This window comes from Ranitomeya imitator, chromosome 1, assembly GCF_032444005.1.
Source record: "Ranitomeya imitator isolate aRanImi1 chromosome 1, aRanImi1.pri, whole genome shotgun sequence".
Classification (NCBI taxonomy): Eukaryota; Metazoa; Chordata; class Amphibia; order Anura; family Dendrobatidae; genus Ranitomeya; species Ranitomeya imitator.
This window is the reverse complement of record NC_091282.1, coordinates 193,991,680-194,013,591: the sequence shown is the minus strand read 5'-3', so window position 1 is coordinate 194,013,591 and position 21,912 is coordinate 193,991,680. Positions and strand designations below refer to the sequence as shown.

At 39.7% G+C, this 21,912-nt stretch overlaps 1 protein-coding gene across 2 annotated transcripts in view; it reads right to left on the bottom strand.

Annotated features, from left to right (window-relative positions):
- LVRN (laeverin) overlaps window positions 1-21,912 on the bottom strand; it is a 200,058-nt gene that overhangs the window by 80,105 nt on the left and 98,041 nt on the right. For both annotated transcript variants that reach the window (XM_069753189.1, XM_069753199.1), the window contains exons 7-12: window positions 10,665-10,808; window positions 8,595-8,660; window positions 8,390-8,455; window positions 7,582-7,751; window positions 3,374-3,450; window positions 218-354 (exon numbers count right to left, since the gene is read on the bottom strand). In XM_069753189.1, coding sequence (XP_069609290.1) covers window positions 218-354; window positions 3,374-3,450; window positions 7,582-7,751; window positions 8,390-8,455; window positions 8,595-8,660; window positions 10,665-10,808 — 660 coding nt within the window. The remainder of the gene's footprint in view (window positions 1-217; window positions 355-3,373; window positions 3,451-7,581; window positions 7,752-8,389; window positions 8,456-8,594; window positions 8,661-10,664; window positions 10,809-21,912) is intronic.

The window sequence follows — 21,912 nt, the reverse complement described above, 5'->3', positions numbered from 1 at the left end:
CCTTTATTTTTTTGAGCAGTGAATTTTATATTTTGAGAGGGGGAGGGAGGCCATTTGTAATTCATGATTTCTTTGTACACCCCTGCTGGCTTCAAGTATATGTGTTTGTAGAATGTGTGTAACTAGAAGTGTATATGTGTGTAAATCCATATTTGATGTTTGGGGCATAAATACTTAATCTGTAAAATGTAATTATTAAAAAAATAAACACATTTACCCCAATGTCTTCTTCAAGCTTCTTTGCGATGCTGTTCCAATTTTTGACATCATAATTTGTTTTGTAGTAACTTGTGACATCAATATTTAATATAATCCATTCATCATCATTTGCAGTCTTCATTTCTGGGACACTTTCTGAGAATGTAAAGTAAAACTACATTTTGAATGTTAATTTGTCAAATAATGTTGTCTCAATTAATCAATTATAAAACAATAAATCAGAACTTGTGCGTTAATACACTTACAATTGGTGCCTTACACTGCTCTCTCGGTTTTCATCACGCCAAGGGGCATAGTTATTTACGAACTAAGATATTATAATCAGGACAGTATAACAATCAAACTTGCACACCACCAGCAAACTTGCTTAAAATATTGGCTACAAAACTAACCTAAAATCATCACACCTTCTCCAATGTAAACTCCACCAAATGTAACATTAGATGCATCTTTACATAACAAGCTGCCAAATAAAATGGAAATGACTGGGACAGAATTGACACATGGGCAATTGTGTTCAGCAGCCCAATTATGGTGAAGTTAATTTGACTAGTCCCTGCTATATGTAAAAGCAAAATGTAAGAATGATAATTAGGTGCAAGCATCGGGACTCCGACTAATACACGATCTAAGGGATCTAGTAAAAAAAAAAAAAGAACTGGACTCTTTTATCACACTTTTACGTGACTTTTCAGCCCCTAAAACTCTAATTCCAAAGCCTGTTTTCTGCTTGCTGACCAGCCCAAATTTTTCAACGCTAAAAAGTTAGTTATAGCTCAGTGATTCTGAGACTTTCTTTTCATGACACATTGTACTACATGACTGTAGTAAATTTAGGTCAATATGATTTGCGTTTATTTATGAAAATATCTAAAATTTGACAAAAATTGTGGAAAATTTGTAATTTTCGAACTTTGAATTTTTATGCCCTTAAAACAGTCATACCACCAAAAAATAACGAATAACATTCACCACATTTCTACTTTACATCAACATCATTTTTGATTAACTCTTTTTCTTAGTGTGTTAAAAAGGCTAATAGTTCAGAAGCAAAGTTTTCATTTTTTTCCCCATAAAATTTACAAGTCTTATATTTTTTTAGGAACCACTTCACATTTGAAGTGACTTTGAGGGGCATGTATGTCAGAAAACCCACAAACAAGATCCCAATTGAAAAATCTGCAGAAAGTTGGGGTTTAACCCGTTAGGTGCTTCACAGGAAGTAATGCAATCTGGTAGAAAGAAATGAAAAATTACACTAAAATGTTGCTATACCCATAATTTTTTTTATTTCCACAATGAAAAAAGCAGAAAATGGATGCAAAATTTTGTTGTGCAATTTCTCTTGAGCACATGGATACCCCAATTGTGGTTGGAAGCTACTGTTTGGGCACATGGCAGAGCTTGGAAGGGAAGGAGTGCTATTCGATTTTTGGACATTAGATAGTGGATAACGTAAAAATTTCAAAATCCTCTTCAAAGACCTCTTATATAGACCCATGATCAGATGATGGGCATTCAAGTGGATGCACATGAGTTCATATAAATATGTTTATCGAGTAAACAATCGAACATTTATTTTTTTTTTATAACATAATTTTTATTGGCATTTTCAAATTACAGAAAAAAAACCCAGAACAAATCATACTGAGTGATATAGACAATTGTCCGTCCGCAGATCGGACAAGTAGAAATGACATTCACCGATCTGTTTGATGAACATACAAAATAAAGAAACTAATATCAACATTTAAACCTTTAAGTCATCATTATCCATCCCATCAAATGATAGTGTATATTATTTAAATTCATCCTAAGAAGAGAAAACAAATATAATAAGAGTAATTGGCCCTGAATAGTCATCTCCCCCCTCTGATTAATGCAGGCGTAATAATCCCAGAATATTTTTTAGGTCCTCCAATATATACCAGGGTGTAGATACAAACAGTTTGGCCATGTTCTCCTTTTCCCGCAAAGAGCAACAATTCACAATAAACTGCTTCCATTTCAAAAGAAACCTGCCTGCCTGCGATTCTTTATTACATAGAGCATCCTGTTCTATTTCCATGAAGTGCTTCATTTGTGCTATCGATTCTGTGATGGAGGGTAAGTTTGGGTCCAGCCAATATTTAAGAAGCATTGTTTTTGCTAGTATAAGCAAGGGGTGTGCAGCAGTTTGGGGAGACACGCTATCTTCTTGTTAGTGGTCTCTGTGTTATCTCCAAAGTGAAATAAGGCTAAATAGGGAGATAAAGAGTAACCTGAACCCCAAATGGTTTGAATCAGATTTGATATCAAACCCCAAAAGGAGACGGATGTAGGGCAAGACCAAAGACCATGCATGAGATCGGAACAAGAGAGGTGGCATTTGGGACAGGCAGTTAGCTTATTTGAAAGAGGATCCTTTTTGGGAATACTGAAAACTTATATGGCTCCGTGCATTATTTTATACTGAGTCTCTCTCCATATGTTGTTTATGATGTGTTTCCTAAATAAATTCCACCCCATTCTAATCTTATAAGGAACATCCACATAATCTAATTGCTGTTTCCAGTATTTTTAAGAAGACGTCAGGGTGCACTCCCAACAAATTAGATTTCATTACTGAGTAAAGAGCTGATATTGAAAGGGTACCTATGGGAGATAACAAAATGACATCTAGCTCATTCTGAGCTACTTCAAATGTAACGTCTCTTAAGTTGGCCATAATGGAGAGTCACAATCGAACATTTCTTTGCAGTTAGCATCTTTTATGCAGAAAGTAAAATCATTATTTATTGACAGCACATGGTCCAATGTAAATAAGATTATGCCGCCAAGAATAATGAAACTGAAAGTGAATAAATGATAGCACTTGCAATTATTCACATCCAGTGCCAGTGATCGATGCTTGCAAATGGTACTGTACGAGTACAACTTGCTGTATAGTCGATCGGGGCTTGTTTCTCTGTATCAGCAAACCGCAGCATTTGGAATCAAGATCCAACAGATACAAATCATACAAAACAGGCAGCCCTTCAGACTTGTACAGTGACATTAATACCCAAAATGTGTTACATTTCAACCTATGCGAACAATCTTTTTAAGTATGCAGTCCCAAAACTCAGTAACACTAAGCATGCCACAGACATAAGAATAGTTATCTAATACCTACTTGTCTTAGAATCTAGCCAGATTGATGGTTGCCGGACTCCGTTTTTCATCCAAGAAATAGGAATAATCCATGTATGACTGTAGAAAAAAGATGAAATGTTCACTACACTTTGAATATTATTTTAGGAAAAATATAGAATATACATTTGCATTCATGCAAAAAATGATGCAGGTTAAATGTACTGGACTTACTGAATCCATTCTCAGTTGGTTATTTTAGGACTGCAGCCTTCAGAATGGCAGGGGGCATGCACAGGATGTCAGAGTCCTGGCACTGTTGGTGCGATAATGATATCATGTCTTTGCCCGGGTCGGGATTCTGACTATGCCAGTGGACTCTCCAGGATCCAGAGTTAGGTGAAAATATATAGCATTATTCAATTTTCTGCCGCTATTGCTTTTTTGTAGGGGAACTCATCATTACTTTATGTGCAGGGGACACAGGGGCCATCATTACTGTATGTGGGGGTAACTCAGGGCCATTATTACTGCATGTGGGGGATTTAGAGGCAATATATGCAGGTATGCAGGAGCTCACTGGACATTATTATTACATGTGGGGGGGGACTTAAGGGTTATTGGGCGTTATTACTCTATATGAGGGTCTCAGGGGCACTATTATAATATAAGCAGGAACTTGGGACTCTATTACATTATGTTGGGTGAACTCAGGAGCTAATATTACTAAACATGGGGAGACTCAAGAAGCATTATTACATTATTACATTATTGCATTACTATACTTAGGGAGACGCAAAGGCATTATTTTTTATGTGGGAAACTCAGAACATTATTACTTTTGTGATGTGCAAATTGCCTCTTCACAGAAAAAGAGGACTTAACCTCTATAGCGCCTCCTGTTGGAAGTAGCGATCCTACAAGTCACAATCAACCTTTTATTAGTTGCTTAAGAGACATTCAGGGAACAATATTACTGTTTAATGGCATTCAGGGGACAATATTAGAATGTATTAAGTGTTTTGTAATCATCAAAAGGGCACACAGGTTACAATATTAATTTCTAGAGGAAAGGACAATCTGTGAGCACTTTAGTTCATTCACAGAGGGCATTAATACTTTATAGGGTGCAATTGTATCATCTAGCGGTCACAAAAGGGACATTTCACAATGTAAGGGGCACAGTGGTGGGTATGTTTACTATGGGGGACTAAGAACAGTCCTGTTACCATGTCACACAGCAAGTCTAGTAATAAGAACAAATACGACAGCAGTGTGTGCAGGATGAGGATAGATGGGGACCTTTATGGAAATGTGAGAAGTCTAATGTGTCTTTGCTGTAAACTCTGCAGAAGTATCACGACTGAAAAAAGTCGTTATGGTGGTTAGATGGAAATAATGAAAAAAGAGAACGACTCCATCAGAAAGCAGGTAACCAGTAAGTCACTACTTATAACTGAACTGTAGTCTCTTAAAATGCTCTGCAGAATTCCTGCGTATATGCCACTATATAGTCAACGTATGGCGGTAATATCGATCCTGGTCTTTATATACTGTTTTTTTTTTCAGTAACAGCATGGTCATTGGTTAAGGTTCCCCTTTACACACTATGATTATGGTGTACCACCGAAGATGTAAAAATGACTACCTAGGTTATGAGCTCACTCAGACGTGTTTTTCCCCACCCTGCATTGAACCCCTAGCTATGCCCCTGTCTTGAAAGTTTTCTGGAGAAAATCCTAATAATAAAATGGAGGGAGAGAGAGAAAGGGGTTTTCATCCTGCGTCCAGGAGCAGGTTGGTTCATGCATCATATTGATCTCTCTCCCCCTCTTTGTATTGGGATTCTTTCCCTTTGTCTATGGCTGCTGCTTTTCTTCCTATTATGGCATTGAATTTGTACATGCTGTGACTATATGTCATAATAATATCTTTAGCACACTTGTGGATATTTGTCAGCCTATGTATGCACCTTTAAGAGGATAAATATATTTATTTATTAATCATTTAACCCCAGTATATGGATACTGTGTCTTATATTATGTGCCCCCAGTGAGGTTCTTGGTATACTGTAGTCGCCACTGTGGCGCTTATTGGTATTTTATATATATTGCACTATTGGCACTTTATATATGTCTCCATTATCTGATGTTATATATGGCTCTGTTTTGATAGTTTGAACCATTAGTCCACATATAGTATTCTGTTTTTGGTATAATTTTGAGATGATTTATGTTTATGAGTAGTCTTTATGAAATACGTAGTGCCTTACACATCAGACCTGCATTGTTCTTTTCCTGCACGTGGTACTAGGTTGTCCATTTCTTCTATCTTGCGTTCTAATTTTATTATAAATTTGTAATGGTTGTTTGAATATAACTTTTAGAGTATTCTCAATAAATTTTCTAATATTTTATTAGCTCTAGTGTCCATTTTCTTTTGGGTTCTTGCAATTATCGTATAGCGGAGCTCACATAATACTTTCAGGCTCACTGAATAGTGTGAACACAAAGTGGTGCTCCAGTTTCCAAGAAAAAATGTCCAAAACCTTGATCTGTAAAAAATAACACATTAATGATATGCCCACTGCCACTCCAGCATTGCCTCTCTGACGGGCTCCACCGGTCTTTGTTGATATGGCTGCAGCAGTGACATCACATTCAGAGCATGGGACAATTGCAGCCAAATACTGAGCCGAGTCATTGACCGCAGCAGACATATGCTATGACATCACGTCAACAAAGATCACTGGGGAGCAGCAGTGAGAAGGTGCTTGATCAGCTGTGGGTACATAATTATTCTGGTATTTTTATTTACATAAAACTTTTGGAATTTTTAGTTTGAAATTTGAACAAACATTTAAACATTTCAGGATCTATTTTAATATACAATAGATAGTAACAAAGGAAATGAAGAAGAAAAAAACATCTACACTGACAATATTTTATTAAAAAAAATCTCTTTAACATAAAATCTTGAAAAAATAAGTATTTTTTTTCACAATAGGTTCCTAAATGTTCAGAGACTGGGCCTGCTACAGCTGCAGTATAATTGTTACTTGGCCATTCAGCCCCATTGCAAATTAGACTTACGGTATTAGCAAAGTTTACATACTTTCTGCTGTTTTCAACAAAAAACAAACTATAATTTTAATAGCTCAACAAAACAAGTGGTGTTGCCAAATTCAACACAAAATTCCACTTTTAATGACTATGACAGTCACAGAATTATTGAACTTCCCCAAAACAATGCCACGTAAGATTAATCATTTGCAAACCAGGTGTTGCCTCCAAGATGGATTCAATGAAGTATCAGGAAATCCTATGAGAAAATGTCATGCCTACTGTGAAGAAGCTAAAGCTTAGGTGTCGTTGAGACATCTGATAGGACAGCGACCCAAAAAGTACCTCAAAATCCACCAAGGCTTGGTTTCAAATGAAGTCCTGGAAGGTTCTAGAGTGGCTGTCACAACAGCCTGGCTAGAACCCCATTTCTTTGGTGGGCTATGAAGATGTCATTTGCACCATGCAAACCCAAGAATATTAATGAACTAGAGGTCATCACCTATAAGAAATAGGCTAGGATTCCTGCCTTAGCTCACGTTTGGCTATGAATCAAGTTTGCAGCAGGTCATAACATCCAAAAGGGCTAGTACAAAAGATGAATGTCATGAAGGGGATGAATTACTTTAAAAACTCTGAGTATGCCATAGTAAAAGTGGCATTTTGTATTGAATTTGTAGGAACCACCTGTAATATTAGTTGTTTTGAGATATTTAAATTATTCTTATGTGATTGTTTTATTGGAAAGAGTAGAAAGTTTCCAAACTTTGCCAATAAACCTAATTGCAATGAAGGTTCCATCATTTGGATTTCAGATGTATAAAAGTTCATGCTCTGTATTTACATTTTCTAGTTTTGTCAGATCTAAAACACACATTTTACACTCTAAAAAAGTAACTTAAAATTTCTGTTAAAAATTATTTCATTTATTCTGCTGAAATTACCGATTTCATTTACTTTGTGGTGCTTATGCTTAACTCATGACTCAGTGAGAGGTCTTGTAGAGTCCAGATTTCGATGGGTCAAAGGTGTGACCTATACAGCATTATGCAGGTAGTTTTAATGCTCTGGCTACAGATATTAAACAATATAAATATAGAAAATATACATATGGTTTACACTATTGCCTTAATTATTTAGTACTCTTTTACAGTGTGTAATACTGCTGTTTTGCATTATATAGACATACTTTGAATCATTGGTGATGTTTTCATGATTGCCGATATTCAACATTCCTTGACTTAGCATACCAGTAGACGTGTTGAGCGTTACTAGAGGCATGCCTTTTTTCCATGTCCATGAATCCATAATGTTTTTCAGTGGCACTGGCAACTTAACTTCATCCTGGTCATCTATAAACTTAGAAAATGAGCCATGTTGTTGTTTGTATCAACAGTATTTAACATATAATTATATATATACTGTATATATACACACACACATTACAATTAAATTTTTTAAGTGTTCATTTTGTAAATCTTAGTATATCTACCTACTTAGTTCCTACCTACTTAGTATCTAACAAATATATGCCTACTCTATGCTATACACCATCTTTAAACTAGCAGTGGACTCGTATTTACCGTACAACCATACTCCATTACTTCATTAACACTAGGACTACTGGTATAGTCATTTTGACTACGTACTTGCAGCTTCTAGTCAGGGTTCACGAGTCCAGTAGTCCTAGTGTTAATGTCTGTTTGTTAAGCAATCCCTGCAAGTGTTGCAGCTGTCGAACAGCCGCGAGTCGTGACTCGAACATAGTAATAGAGCATGCCGAAGACACCCTATTAGCATTTGAGCATGCTGGGCTTACATTTTATTGGCGAAGATACTCTATTAGCACACAAGCGTGCTCAGATAATACCTTATCTGAACACGCTTGCTCATCACTAATTATAAACTATCTGACAGAAGTTACTAAATGTTAAAAAAAGGAATAGTGCAATTTATTTTATGCATGCCGCAGTTTGGAAGAAATATAGAAAAAGTACCATTTGTAAATGATTCCACAAACCATCCTGGTCAGCATTTGAAAATGCAAATTTCTTCAAGTATGACTGTGATGAGACAAATGGAAGGTCATTACTTCTTCAGGCGGTAAGCAGAAATCCATGTAGTATCAATGAATCAGATGTGTCTGTCTAGTCTTATATTGCCAAAAGTTCATAAATTCCAAAAATGATTTTCTAAACTCACGCTGATCCCTTTGAGGAAGAGTGTCTCTGTCAGGAAGGTTGAAGCCATTCGGATTAAAGCAGCTGCCTGTTGTGAAAAAGGGAATTCTGCTTCATTGTCTGCAACTATCGCATTTTCAATAAAAGGTAATTGTAAAAACCTTGTATGCACAAAATAGAGAACTAGTTATACTGTGTTCTAGATGCTTAATAATCTTTTAAAAAGGAGCCAATGGTATGCCAAAACTAAAAGCTGCAAAAAAAATAAAACCACGAGGTATTCATCTACTGCTTGTCCAATGCTCTACTGCTGGTTCAACGCGCTGGTCTCCTGGCTTCTTCTTCCGAATGCTAGCATTAGGTGTCCAATACAATCAATCAGGAGCTGCTGGCTAACTATAGCTATTACGTAGCATCAGAGCTAGAAGAAATAGTCTCCTTTTTTCCACCTTCCCAAATGCAATGTTAATGCTGCAGCCAATCTTGGCATGCTGATTGGCTTTATTGGTCATCTGATGCCACCTCGTTGGAAGAGAATGCCAGGATACTAGAAGGAGATACTTAGGGTAGTACAAAAGAGTGTGCAGTTGAGTATATGATTTTTTTGGCCCAATTTGAGGGTATAATACCCTAAATAGAATAAGTGATAAGATACCGTTTGCCCCGTCCAACTCCCTAAAATATTGAAAACCATTCCCGAAAATGAGTCTCTGCAAAGCCCCAAGTAAATAGAATGGCTGTCAAATATGTGTATCACTGCTTCACTCCATATCTTTACATGATTGTAGCATTTTCAGAAATTAATTACTGCCTGCTCCATCATCTTAAGGGTAGGTTCACACAAGTGTATAAAAAATAGTTTAGCATTCATCCAGACAACTCTGATGATTGTTTTCTCACTTGTCTTCCATGTGCAGTCCATATAAAATCTCTTTATTTACAGCAGTGGAAATAAAAACTTGCAGGAAAAAAGTAGAAAAGCGCAGATAGGGTCTCATCTCAGGATTTACAAGTGTCGTATTATCAAAGAGCTGCTCACCTGATCGTGGTGTAATGCTAGCGTGTATATGCCAGCTGCCGCAGATCCATGGGTCGACACGCGACCATAACAGGAATGTTATAAAAGAAGATTTGTGGATTGTGTCCGCGCTGCCAACCAATTCAAAGCCAGATGTAGTGAAGATATTAATGGTGGTTTATTTAACTCGTTTCAGAGTCTATATGACTCCTTCAGGAAATACTACATCAACATCTTTACAGCAGCAGCTATTAAAGGGACTCTGTCACCTGAATTTGGAGGGAACAATTTTCAGCCATAGGGGCGGAGTTTTGGGGTGTTTGATTCACCCTTTCCTTACCCGCTGGCTGCATGCTGGCGGCAATATTGGATTGAAGTTCATTCTCAGTCCACCATAGTACACACCTGCGCAAGGCAAGATTGCCTTGTGCAGGCATGTACTACGGAGGACAGAGAATGAACTTCAATCCAATATTGCAGCCAGCATCCAGCCATCGGGTAAGGAAAGGGTGAATTAAACACCCGAAAACCCCGCCCCTATGGCTGAAAATTATTCCCTCCAAATTCAGGTGATAGAGTCCCTTTAAATTTTTACGCTACCATTTACAGTCTCCTATGTTACAGAATTGCAATGTAGCCGTACGAATTGAATGCTATGCTGTGTCTCTGAACGGAATCTGATTTTTTTTATGCACCCAAAGACATGAATGGGTGCGTCTCATCCGATTTGTGGAAGAGACTAGTGCATGTTGCGATTTTTCTCACATGCCGATTCAGTCAGTGAAAAACAAAAAATTGCTCATCTGCACTGCCCCATTGAATACCATTGGTCCGAGTGCTGTCTGTTCTTCACGAAGAGCAGTGGGACCCAAAATACGGATGTGTGAGTGAGCCCTAACAGAGATTTTCTATTTTACACTCTTGAGCCTGGTTCACAGTTTTTATGCATAATCATAATAAGGAGTTAATCCAATGAAGATGAAGAACACTTCTCTTCTTTTTAGATCCAATCTTAGTCCATACATACCGCATGCAAACACTTCACAGCCAACATTATTGCTAATTAGATGTTACCTTGTTGTAGGAGAAGAAATCAAATAATGGATCAATGAGCTCCACATTGTTAATTTCTTCTTCTTTCACTGATACAGCCCTTGCGGATGCCCGGGTGTCCTTTTCAAAGATGTTTATTAAGTTGTGCATCATAAATAGCTCATTCTGCAGAGATAAATATACAGCATATAGTGCATATTTGTACAGTAATGCAATATTGTCAATGTATAACAACTCTGAGATGAGCACATTTTATCTTTACTTAAAATATGAAGTATTATTTTTATTTAGATTTAACCTATAGCCATGAAATAAAATGGAAACTAACCAATCATCATTCCCTCACATTTTCTACGAAAAGTAATTTGTGATATGTTTATAAGACATTATAATCCATGGATGTTTAGAAATAAAATGAAAAAGGACACAATATCATCATTGTGAACCAAAACTAAGGTCACACATCAATATTTGAAGGACAAAATTGAAAAAAATGAGAAAAGAAATGACCCTGATAACGTATTAATAATGAGTAAATGAATGAAGGCAGACCCTTTCCTCTTATATCAGACATTTTCAGGAGGATCATGAGGACTAAAATATATAAAAGTAAAGAATAATCAAAGGAATCAATAGTGCTAAGGAAAAGCGGAACAATTGTTCACAGCCACAATAGGGTCACTTTTGGAAGCGGATTCACTTTGCTCCTCAACTCTCATGTTCATTTCAATAAATCTCTTCAGTGACTAAGTCCTTTTTAATTTCTTTTTTAATCTACAATTTCGATATTGAAATTGCAACATTAAGAAGGAAAGATTATGGAGTTATAGAAATCACAAAATCACAGGACCCATGGATATTTAATTATGTCAAAATTGTGAAAACCATGAATAAATTTTTCAAAATCTCTCAATTTATTCAGTATTAAGTATGAACGCCACACACAGAAATCCACGCACTTACTGTACATGCCTTGGTATAATGTATTGAGATTGCTAATGGTTTTCTGAGTAATGTTCTGAGTTTTCTGAGTGATTTTGCTGAATTGAGCATGCGAATCATCAAGATCGGCTGCTAGCAGCTCCCTTTCCAATTACCAACCAATGATGTCCCAGATGTCCACAAACACTGCAGCCCATGGTAGCATGTTTATGCCTCCCAGGCTGCTCACAGTAGCGCAAGAAACATCCAGCTTGATGTTGTGTTGAAAAGCAGTTCCTTGGATACTTTGGAGAAATGGCTGTACCACTGGCTCCATAACCAAATCAATTTAACAATGAGTTTCTAGTGTACCTGGAATGAAGATTAAATGAGTCTGGCTATCACACATTGTGCCAATAGGACTGATGTGAACAAGGATGATGTGATGTCCCTCGTGAAGACCTCTTCATGGCATTGCCCATGTGGACTCCAGACCAATGTTCAGCTATCATTGAATCCAAGGCAAATGCTGGGCTCGTCACTAAAGTTGATAAGGCCTCCTTTCCAGCCTTCATTTACTCCATTCCAGCCTTCGGTCACCATCTAGAGACAGCATGGGAAACACCATGAAGAGGCCTTCACAAGGCCTATTCATGGCATTATGGTGAGGGGTAGCATAATGTAAGTAGCTGGATGGGACACTAACAGCTCAGCTCATTGATTTGGTTATGGAACCACTGGTACTACACTTTTTCCAAAGTGTCCCATGAGCCGTTTACCACGATAACAACACCAAGCTGAATATTGCTCGTGCTACCATGAGCAGCCTGCATGGTCTCATTATGTTTCCATGGCCTACAGCATCTCCCTAATGGTCTTTTATTAAGTATATTTGAGACGTCATTGATCGGTCATTGCAAACAGAACTGCCAGCAGTGGATCTTGATGATTTGTGGGCTCAAGTGCATTCATTATCACAGAACATGCTTCAGACAACCATTCATAATTTCAATGACATCACAACAAGGTGTGTAAGGTGTGCATATACAGACACTTAAGTAGTTTACAGAAGGAGAGGGCTTCCTCTGTGAGCCCATTGGATCAACGTTGGTTGCAGAGTGCTTATGGGCTCCCATGACAACTTGCCATCATTGTACTCATATTAGGTCCTGTCAGAGACAAAGTCTAAAAGGATGCCTAATACACTGTACTACGTACAGTAAGTACAAGCTATAAAACAAATATATTGTATCTTCACATGGAGGGTTGTCCATTTTGATATTACATAGCCAAAGGAGTTTCTGATAATAAAGGTATAAAGACTGATAATACTACTTGTATATTCTTTTTTATCATGAAATCTAAAAACAGATGAAAATAATAACTGAGCTACCCGACTGTTCATATGTTTCCACGCCACACTAAACCCATTGCCCATTCTTTTCTATGAATGCTTTCTGCCATTAAATAACATTTTGTGCTGTTCACTGTTGCTTTATTTTGGGCAAATATGTTTTACTTTGTATCAGAGTGAAAGAATATATAAATGAGAACTTACAAAAGCTCACTGGCATTTTGTATATTTTTGAAATGTGTAAATTCACTTCCAGGAGAAAACAGTATTTAACACTACATGTCCATTTTCCAACCATATAAAACCTCTTCAGAAAGGAATACGACTGGAACTCTAGTGCCAACTATTGCAATATAGCAACCTGAAAAATTAATATCAGCCTTTTAAAGGGTCTTTCCACACCACTTAGTATAAGAAGCCAAACCATAAACTCCATGCGCAGACATGTTTCAGGGTGTTTTCCCCTCATCAGTGCAAATCAGGATATCTGACTCAGCTGTATAAGAGGTCTCTGACAGGAAGTCTACCAACAGTGTACCAAGTCCTTTTACTAGGCACTGCTCCTAATACCCCATTTCCTACTCCACATTGATGAGGGGCAAATACCCCGAAACAGCTGTCTGTGGATGGATACCATGTTTTGGCATAGGTGGTTTTCCTTCTTGGATGCTGCCCTTCCCGTGGTTGTTCCTTCCCGGTGAAAGACCTGGCTATATATTGCTTGCGTTGAGAAACACGTGATGGTGTCTCCGCGTCTTTTCTACATGCCTCTGGGAATTTAAACATGTAAATATCCTATTCAGAGACGAAAAGGGTTTGAAGTCTAGTGCCACCTATTTGATGTATCAACACTTAAAGTCAATATAATATTGACACTTTAAAGTGCTTTTATGGTACTGTAAAGATTACCTTGCGAGCACTGCCCCTTTAGTAAAGATCATATCACTTATTAAAAAGGACCATTTCTCTGGGACCATATGGCAGATTGAAAAGAGAAAAAATCGAATACTCTAAGGAGCAGTATGAATAACATAAGTGCAAAAACTGATCATTTTTGAGATGAGTGGGCTTTTTAGTGGTTTTATTTATGGGATATGCCTAATTTTATAGCTCAAATTGAAGGAGCTGATTTGCCAAAACCCAGATATAAGAAAAGCGCTGTTTTTAGAATAAACTAGCTGAAGAGTCCGCCGTTGCCCGGGCATAGTAACTAACTGTGGTTAGTTATAACAAAATTATAATGATTATATTGCACTTAAAAACTCTTTGTTGAAGCAAAAGTTTTTTATAAACACAATATTAACAACTGCAGATATAACTTTTAACGGCGGCAGTTATGGGGCCTTATTCCTCCTGCACCTCATGCTCCTTTTTACTCATCCTCCTCCTGCACCTCACGCTCCTCCTTTATACACAGCATTTTTCTGCAGCACAGCTTTTCTCCTTTAGGATACTTTCACACTAGCGTCGTGCACTGCACGTCGCAATGCGACGTTGCGGCGCACCGACGCATACTGTGGAAGCGCCGCACAACGGGGCAGCGGATGCTGTTTTTCAACGCATCCGCTGCCCCATTGTGAGGTGCGGGGAGGCGGGGGCGGAGTTCTGGCTGCACATGCGCGATCGGAAAAGATGGTAACGACGCACCAAAAAAAGTTACATGCAACATTTTTTGGTTGTGACGGTCCGACACAACACGACGCAACCGTCGCACGACGGTTGCGACGTGTGGCAAAGCGTCGCAATGAGTCGCTAATGTTAGTCAATGGAGAAAAAAACGCATCCTGCAAAATTGCTTTTCGACAAAATGAAGCATTGCGACGAGCAGTGCATGACGCTAGTGTGAAAGTAGCCTTAGGCTATGTGCACACGTTCAGGTTTTTGCACGTTTTTTCCGCGTTTCTTCGCAATAAAAACACTATAAAAACTCATTAAAAACGCATACATTATGCATCCTATCATTGAGATATAATTCTGCATGTTTTGTGCACATGATGCGCTTTTTTCTGCGAAACAAAAACGCATCGCGGTAAAAAAAAAAGCAGCATGTTCATTAATTTTGTGGATTTTCTTCGTTTTTCCCGCTATTCTATGCATTTGGGAAAAAAACGCACAAAAAACGCACCAAAGACGCATCAAAAATGCAAAAAAAAGCATGCGGATTTCTGGCAGAAATGTCCGGTTTTTGTCAGGAAAATTTCTGCAAGAAACCCTGACGTGTGCACATACCCTTAGGCTAGGTTCACATTGCGTTAGTGGGTGTCCGCTAACGGACTCCGTCACATGGCGCAATTGTCGCAATTAACGCTATATAACGGATCCGTTAGCGCACCCATTGACTGCAATGTGCTAACGGATTGCTAACGCATCGCAAACATATGCCATTTTTGGCATGCGTCTGCGATGTGCCGTTAGTTTCGGACCTGTTTGCAGCGTTCAGGGTCCGTTCCTCGCTAGCGCAGATCGAGCATCTGCGCTAGCAGGATTACCGAACGCAATCCCTTTTTGGACATTGCGTTAGCGCAATCCGTTAGCATATCCGCTAAACGGATTGCACTAACATAATGTGAACCTAGCCTTATAGTCACTTCCTCCAGAAGCACCTCACACTCCTCTTCCATATACAATTGGAAACATTTGATCCCGAGAGAAATTGCACTAATTGCAATAAAGCGTATTGTATACACAGTCTACGTCTTCTGCAGCACCACACTTTTCTCCTCTAGACCTCATTCACATGTTATTTGATCAGTATTTTTACCTCAGTATTTGTAAGCTAAAACTTGGAGTAAAACAATCAGAGGAAAAGTATATTAGAAACACGTCACCACTTCTGTACTTTTCTCCCACTCATGGTTTTGGCTTATAAATACTGAGGTAAAATACCTACCAAATACTGAACGTGTGAATGTGGCCTTATACACAGCCTCCACCTGCAGCACCTCACTCTTCTCTATACACAGCCTCATACTGCAGCAGCACCTCACTTCTCTCATTTTCCCATCATGCCTCTCATTTTCCCCCTCACATCTCTCATTTTCCCCCTCACATCTCTCATTTTTCCCTCACTCCTCACATACCTCTCATTTTCCCCCCTCACTCCTCTCATTTCCCCCCTCACACCTGTCAGTTTCCGATCACTCCACTATTTTCCCCTCACTCCTCTCCTTTTACACTCACCTCTTCTTTTTCAGCTCACACCTCTCATTTTCACCTCACACCTCATTTTCCCCTCACTCCAATATTTTCCCCTCACTCCTCTCATTTTCCCCTCAGTCCTCTCATTTTTCCCTCACTGCTCTCATTTTCACCTCACTCTTCTCTTCCCCTCATACGTGCACAGCAACTTCCTGTTATGAGCACAGCGGTGTAATCCGTGAAGCTCCTCCCATTCCCTTGATGTCATTACTCACAGTAGCAACCCCATTTTAGACACGACGGAGCTAGATGTGGCCTGTGCCTGCCATGCACTGATACTCTGAAGGTGGCGGCCATGATTGTAGCTCCAAGCAGCTGGGAAGTCACAGCGCTAACAACGTGGGACATGTGGACGAGGCTTTGCGTGTGGAGTGAGTGTAGCTATGTGGAGTAGGCGGGTCTATGTGGAATGGGCGTGGCTTGATACATACACACACACACGGATACATACACTCAGCTTTATATACTGTATATAGACTAGCTGAAGAGCCCGCCGTTGCCCGAGCATAGTAGCTAGCTGTGGTTAGTTATAACAAATTATAATGATTATATTGCACATATAAACTTTTCACATCAAATACTCAACACTACAGATTTGCAACATAAACTTCTCTCATTTACCCATCACGCCTCTCATTTTCCCCTCACAGATCTCATTTTCCCCCTCACACCTGTCATTTTCCCCTCACTCCTCTCATTTTCCCTCTCGCTCCTCTCATTTTCCTCCCTCACACCTGTAATTTCCCCTTACTCCACTATTTTCCCCTCACTCCTCTCATTTTCCCCACACTCCTGTCATTTTCGCCCACAGGTGCACAGCAACTACTTGTTAGGCTACATTCACATTAGCGTTTTGCGTGTTTGCGTCGGGCGATGCAGCGGCGACGCATGCGTCATGCGCCCCTATATTTAACATGGGGGACGCATGGACATGCGTTGTGCTGCGTTGTGCGACGCATGCGTTTTTTTTGCCGCAAGCGTTGGGCGCAGAAAACGCAACAAGTTGCATTTTTCTTGCGTCCAAATTTCGACAAAAAGCGACGCATGCGTCGCAGAACGCTGCGTTTTTGCGTGCGTTTTGGTGCGTTTTTATTTGCGTTGTGCGTTGCGTCGCCGATGCAGCGGCGCACAACGCAAATGTGAACGTAGCCTTATGAGCACAGCGGTGTAATCCATGAGGCCCCTCCCTTTCCCTTGTCATGCCTCACAGGAGCAACTTCATTCTAGACACGATGGAGCTATATGAGGCTTGTGCCTGCCGCGCACTGATACTCTGAAGGCGGTGGCCCTGATTGCAGCTTGTAGAAGCTGGGATGTTGCAGCCGGTGAGTTTTGCAGGGTGGCTTTCGAGGTGAATGCGTGTCCACCCGTGTGCGCTAACAACGTAAGCCGTGTGGATGGGGATTTGCGTGTGGAGTGAGTGTGGCTATGAGGAGTGGGCATGGCTTGATACATACACACACAGACATGCATACATACACTCAGCTTTATATATATAGATAGGCAATGATTTTTCTAATATTATGCCACATCTTCAAAGTTAAGTAATTGTTCATTTACTTGTAACTTCTTTTCTTTGCCTATCGTCGGTTCTTTGTGTACGGTCAACTTCAGTCTACAGTTCCTTGGGCACACCATAGAAGTTATTTTGAGGCCCATCCTCTATCTGTTCAACCATGAGGATCACATACTGTACTAAGAGAAATGGATAAGATTCACAGGAAGTTCATAATTAGGCAGTATTCTGCTGGACCTCTGGGACAGTTTTGTTTGAGGGGTCCATTATTCTGTTGTTGTGCACCAACCAGAGCTTCCTAGTCTGACCCTAGATGGGGGCAACACGGTGGCTCAGTGGATAACACAGCAGCCTTGCAGCGCTGGAGTCCTGGTTTCAAATCCCACCAAGGACATTATCTGCAAGGAGTTTGTATGTTCTTCCTGTGTTTGCATGGGTTTCCTCTGGGTACTCCGATTTCCTCCCACTTTCCCAAGACATACTGATAGGGAACTTAGATAGTGAGCCCTAACGGGGACAGGGATGATGATGTGTACAAACTGTAAATCGCTGTGGAATATGTTAACACTATATAAAAATAAAGATTATTATTATAGTAAAAGTGATGAAAAAATGTAATCATCTAGTGGACAACATCAAGTTTGAGAACCAAACTGTGCACATGAACTTTCAAAACCAACACATTTTTGTCAATATGATTCTTCCAAAAGAGGCAAATGATAGCTTCTAAATGTGCAATTGCTCTTCTATCCTGATATAAACCCAGTCCTTCTCAGTTCAGACAGTTCAATCATAATAATGTTCATTTATCACTGTTTTTCTAACTCTTGCAAAAATATTTTTGTTTCAACATTTTGTTTTTTTGAAAAATAAAGAGTCTTATCGATCCTTCTGCATTAGGCTATGTGCACATTTTGCAGATTTCCTGCGGATCCGCAGCGGTTTTTTCTGCGCAGAAACGCTGCAGATCTGCAAGTGATTTACAGTAAATCAATGGGGACTAAATCCGCACTAAAAACGCAGCAGATTCAAAAAAGGACCACGTCAATTCTTTTTGCTGATCTGCAGCGTTTCTGCACCCATTGACTTGCATTGATTCTGTCAAATCTGCAGCAAAACCGCAGGATCTGTGGTTTTGCTGCGGAGTTGGGTGCGAGAAACACTACAGATCGGGAGGGGGAAGAGTGTGTGGGCAGAGACTATGTGTGTGGGCGGACACTGTGTGTGTGCGTGGAAGATGTGCGTGTCTCTGTGCGGGTGTTTGTGTGTGTCTGCAGGGCTGTGTGTGTCTTTGTGTGGGGATTGCGGGGGGCTGCAGCGATCGCGGTTCTATGTGTGTCTATGTGCGGGGATCACGGAGCTGTTCGGCGATCCTGGGGATCTTTGGGGATCGCGGGGCTGTGCGGAGATCGCAGAGGTCTGCGGGGCTGTGTGTGTCTGTGCGTGGGTGTGTGCGTGGCTGTGTGTGTGCGGGTCTGTATGTAGGCAGGCATAATAAATAATAATAATAATTTTATATATATAGCGCCAACATATTCCGCAGCGCTTTACAAATTATAGAGGGGACTTGTACAGACAATAGACATTACAGCATAACAGAAATCACAGTTCAAAATAGATACCAAGAGGAATGAGGGCCCTGCTCGTAAGCTTACACACTATGAGGAAAAGGGGAGACAGGAGAGGTGGATGGTAACAATTGCTTTAGTTATTCGGACCAGCCATAGTGTAAGGCTCAGGTGTTCATGTAAAGCTGCATGAACCAGTTAACTGCCTAAGAATGCAGCAGTATAGCAGCACAGAGGGCTATTAACTGCATAAAGTGTATGAGAACATGATGCGAGGAACCTGATTATGTTTTTTTTTTTTTTTTGTAATGGGCCACACAGGGATAGTTAGGTTAATGCGTTGAGGCGGTAGGCCAATCTGAACAAATGAGTTTTTAGGGCACGCTTAAAACTGTGGGGATTGGGGATTAATCGTATTAACCTAGGTAGTGCATTCCAAAGAATCAGCGCAGCATGTGTAAAGTCTTGGAGACGGGAGTGGGAGGTTCTGATTATTGAGGATGCTAACCTGAGGTCATTAGCGGAGCAGAGGGCACGGGTAGGGTGGTAGACTGAGACCAGAGAGGAGATGTAGGGTGGTGCTGAGCCATGGAGTGCTTTGTGGATGAGGGTAGTAGTTTTGTACTGGATTCTTGAGTGGATGGGTAACCAGTGTAATGACTGGCACAAGGTAGAGGCATCGTTGTAATGGTTTGTGAGGAATATAATCCTGGCTGCAGCATTCAGGACAGATTGGAGCGGGGAGAGAGGGAGGCCGATTAGTAGAGAGTTACAATAGTCCAGACGAGAATGAATAAGTGAAACAGTAAGAGTTTTTGAAGAGTCGAAAGTAAAAAAAGGGCGAATTCTAGAAATGTTTTTGAGATGCAGATAAGAAGAGCGAGCCAGTGATCGGATGTGGGGGATGAATGAAAGCTCGGAATCAAGGATGACCCCAAGGCAGCGGGTATGTTGCTTTGGAGTAATGGTGGAACCGCACACGGAGATGGCAATGTCAGGCAAAGGTAGGTTAATAGAGGGAGAAAACACGAGGAGTTCAGTTTTTGACAGGTTCAGTTTCAGATAGAGGGAGGACATGATGTTAGAGACAGCGGTAAGACAATCACTGGTGTTTTCTAAACTACTTTATATACTACTACTCCCATCTGGCTATGCCTGCTACAGTGACAGGTAGCCGGATGATGGGACAGTATAGTCCCTTCATCCGGCTACTGTGTTCAAGTGTAAAAAAAAACACATACACACATACAACATACAACATACAGTACATACACACAGTACATACAACATACAGAACATACAACATGCAACATACAGTACATACATACAGTACATACAACATACAATATACAGTAGATACATACAGAACATATAACATACTGTACATACAATATACAGAACATACAACATACAACATACAGTACATACATACAGAACATACAACATACAGTAAATACAGACAGAACATATAACATACAACATAGAGTATATACATACAGTACATACAACATACAACATACAGAACATATAACATACAGTACATATTGTACAGACCAAAAGTTTGGACACCTTCTCATTTAAATATTTTTCTGTATTTTCATGACTATGAAAATTGTACATTCACACTGAAGGCATCAAAACTATGGAGTAACACATGTGGAATTATATACTTAACAAAAAAGTGTGAAACAACTGAAATTATGTCTTATATTCTAGGTTCTTCAAAGTAGCCACCTTTTGCTTTGATTACTGCTTTGCACATTCTTGGCATTCTCTTGATGAGCTTCAAGAGGTAGTCACCGGGAATGGTTTTCACTTCAGAGGTGTGCCCTGTCAGGTTTAATAAGTGGAATTTCTTGCCTTATAAATGGTGTTGGGATCATCAGTTGTGCACCTGTGTCCAAGCCTGTCTCACCTTTCATCTGTGGTGCTCGTTGGGTAGTATGGAGGTTGCACCTGAAATGTCTATGTCCAGACCTGGTCAACCTTTATCTGTGCGTTCCCTTTCTGGCACCATGGGAGTGACTCAGAAATGCTTCAGGTACAGCTTGCATTTAATGTGGTCTTGCTTTTAATACATTTAAGAGGCCGCAATGGCACAGCGAATATAAAAAACGTAGAGTATGACTGCCCCATTGTGAGAATGCCGTGACATGGCGGGGTAGCTCAAAGAATTGATCAATTGTTTGCTAAATGTCTCATTATTGAAATACAGTTAGAAATTAATATGTGCATGTGCACTTTATGTTTTGCGTTCTGACCATAAGCAGTGCTGGCTTCTCCCCCTTTCTTACTTGGATTTTAATATGCCTGAATGGATACCACCAAGTGGCTTATCCCATTAAACAATCGTGCTTATACATACACACATGCACATTTATGAGGTGGTAAAAAGAGATGGTTGTCAGCCAACACCTCGTGTTCATGGTCAGCTTTATGGAATAATTTGACTGATTTAAATACTATATTTTACAAAAGTCCCTCCATAAGATAAGAATGCGTAAGTGATGTCAGGGCATTGCTACTGATGTAGTGGGCACCATTTTTCCTAAAATAGAAACCCACCACTTCCCCTTTTCCTGACACCATCAATCACCACCAGGAAAAATTAGATGTTGGTTGGTAAGATTGTTCCTGTTTCATTAATGCAATTTGTTTTCTGAACCTACAAAAATCTAACATCTCAATGTAAATATAGCATAAAAATATAGT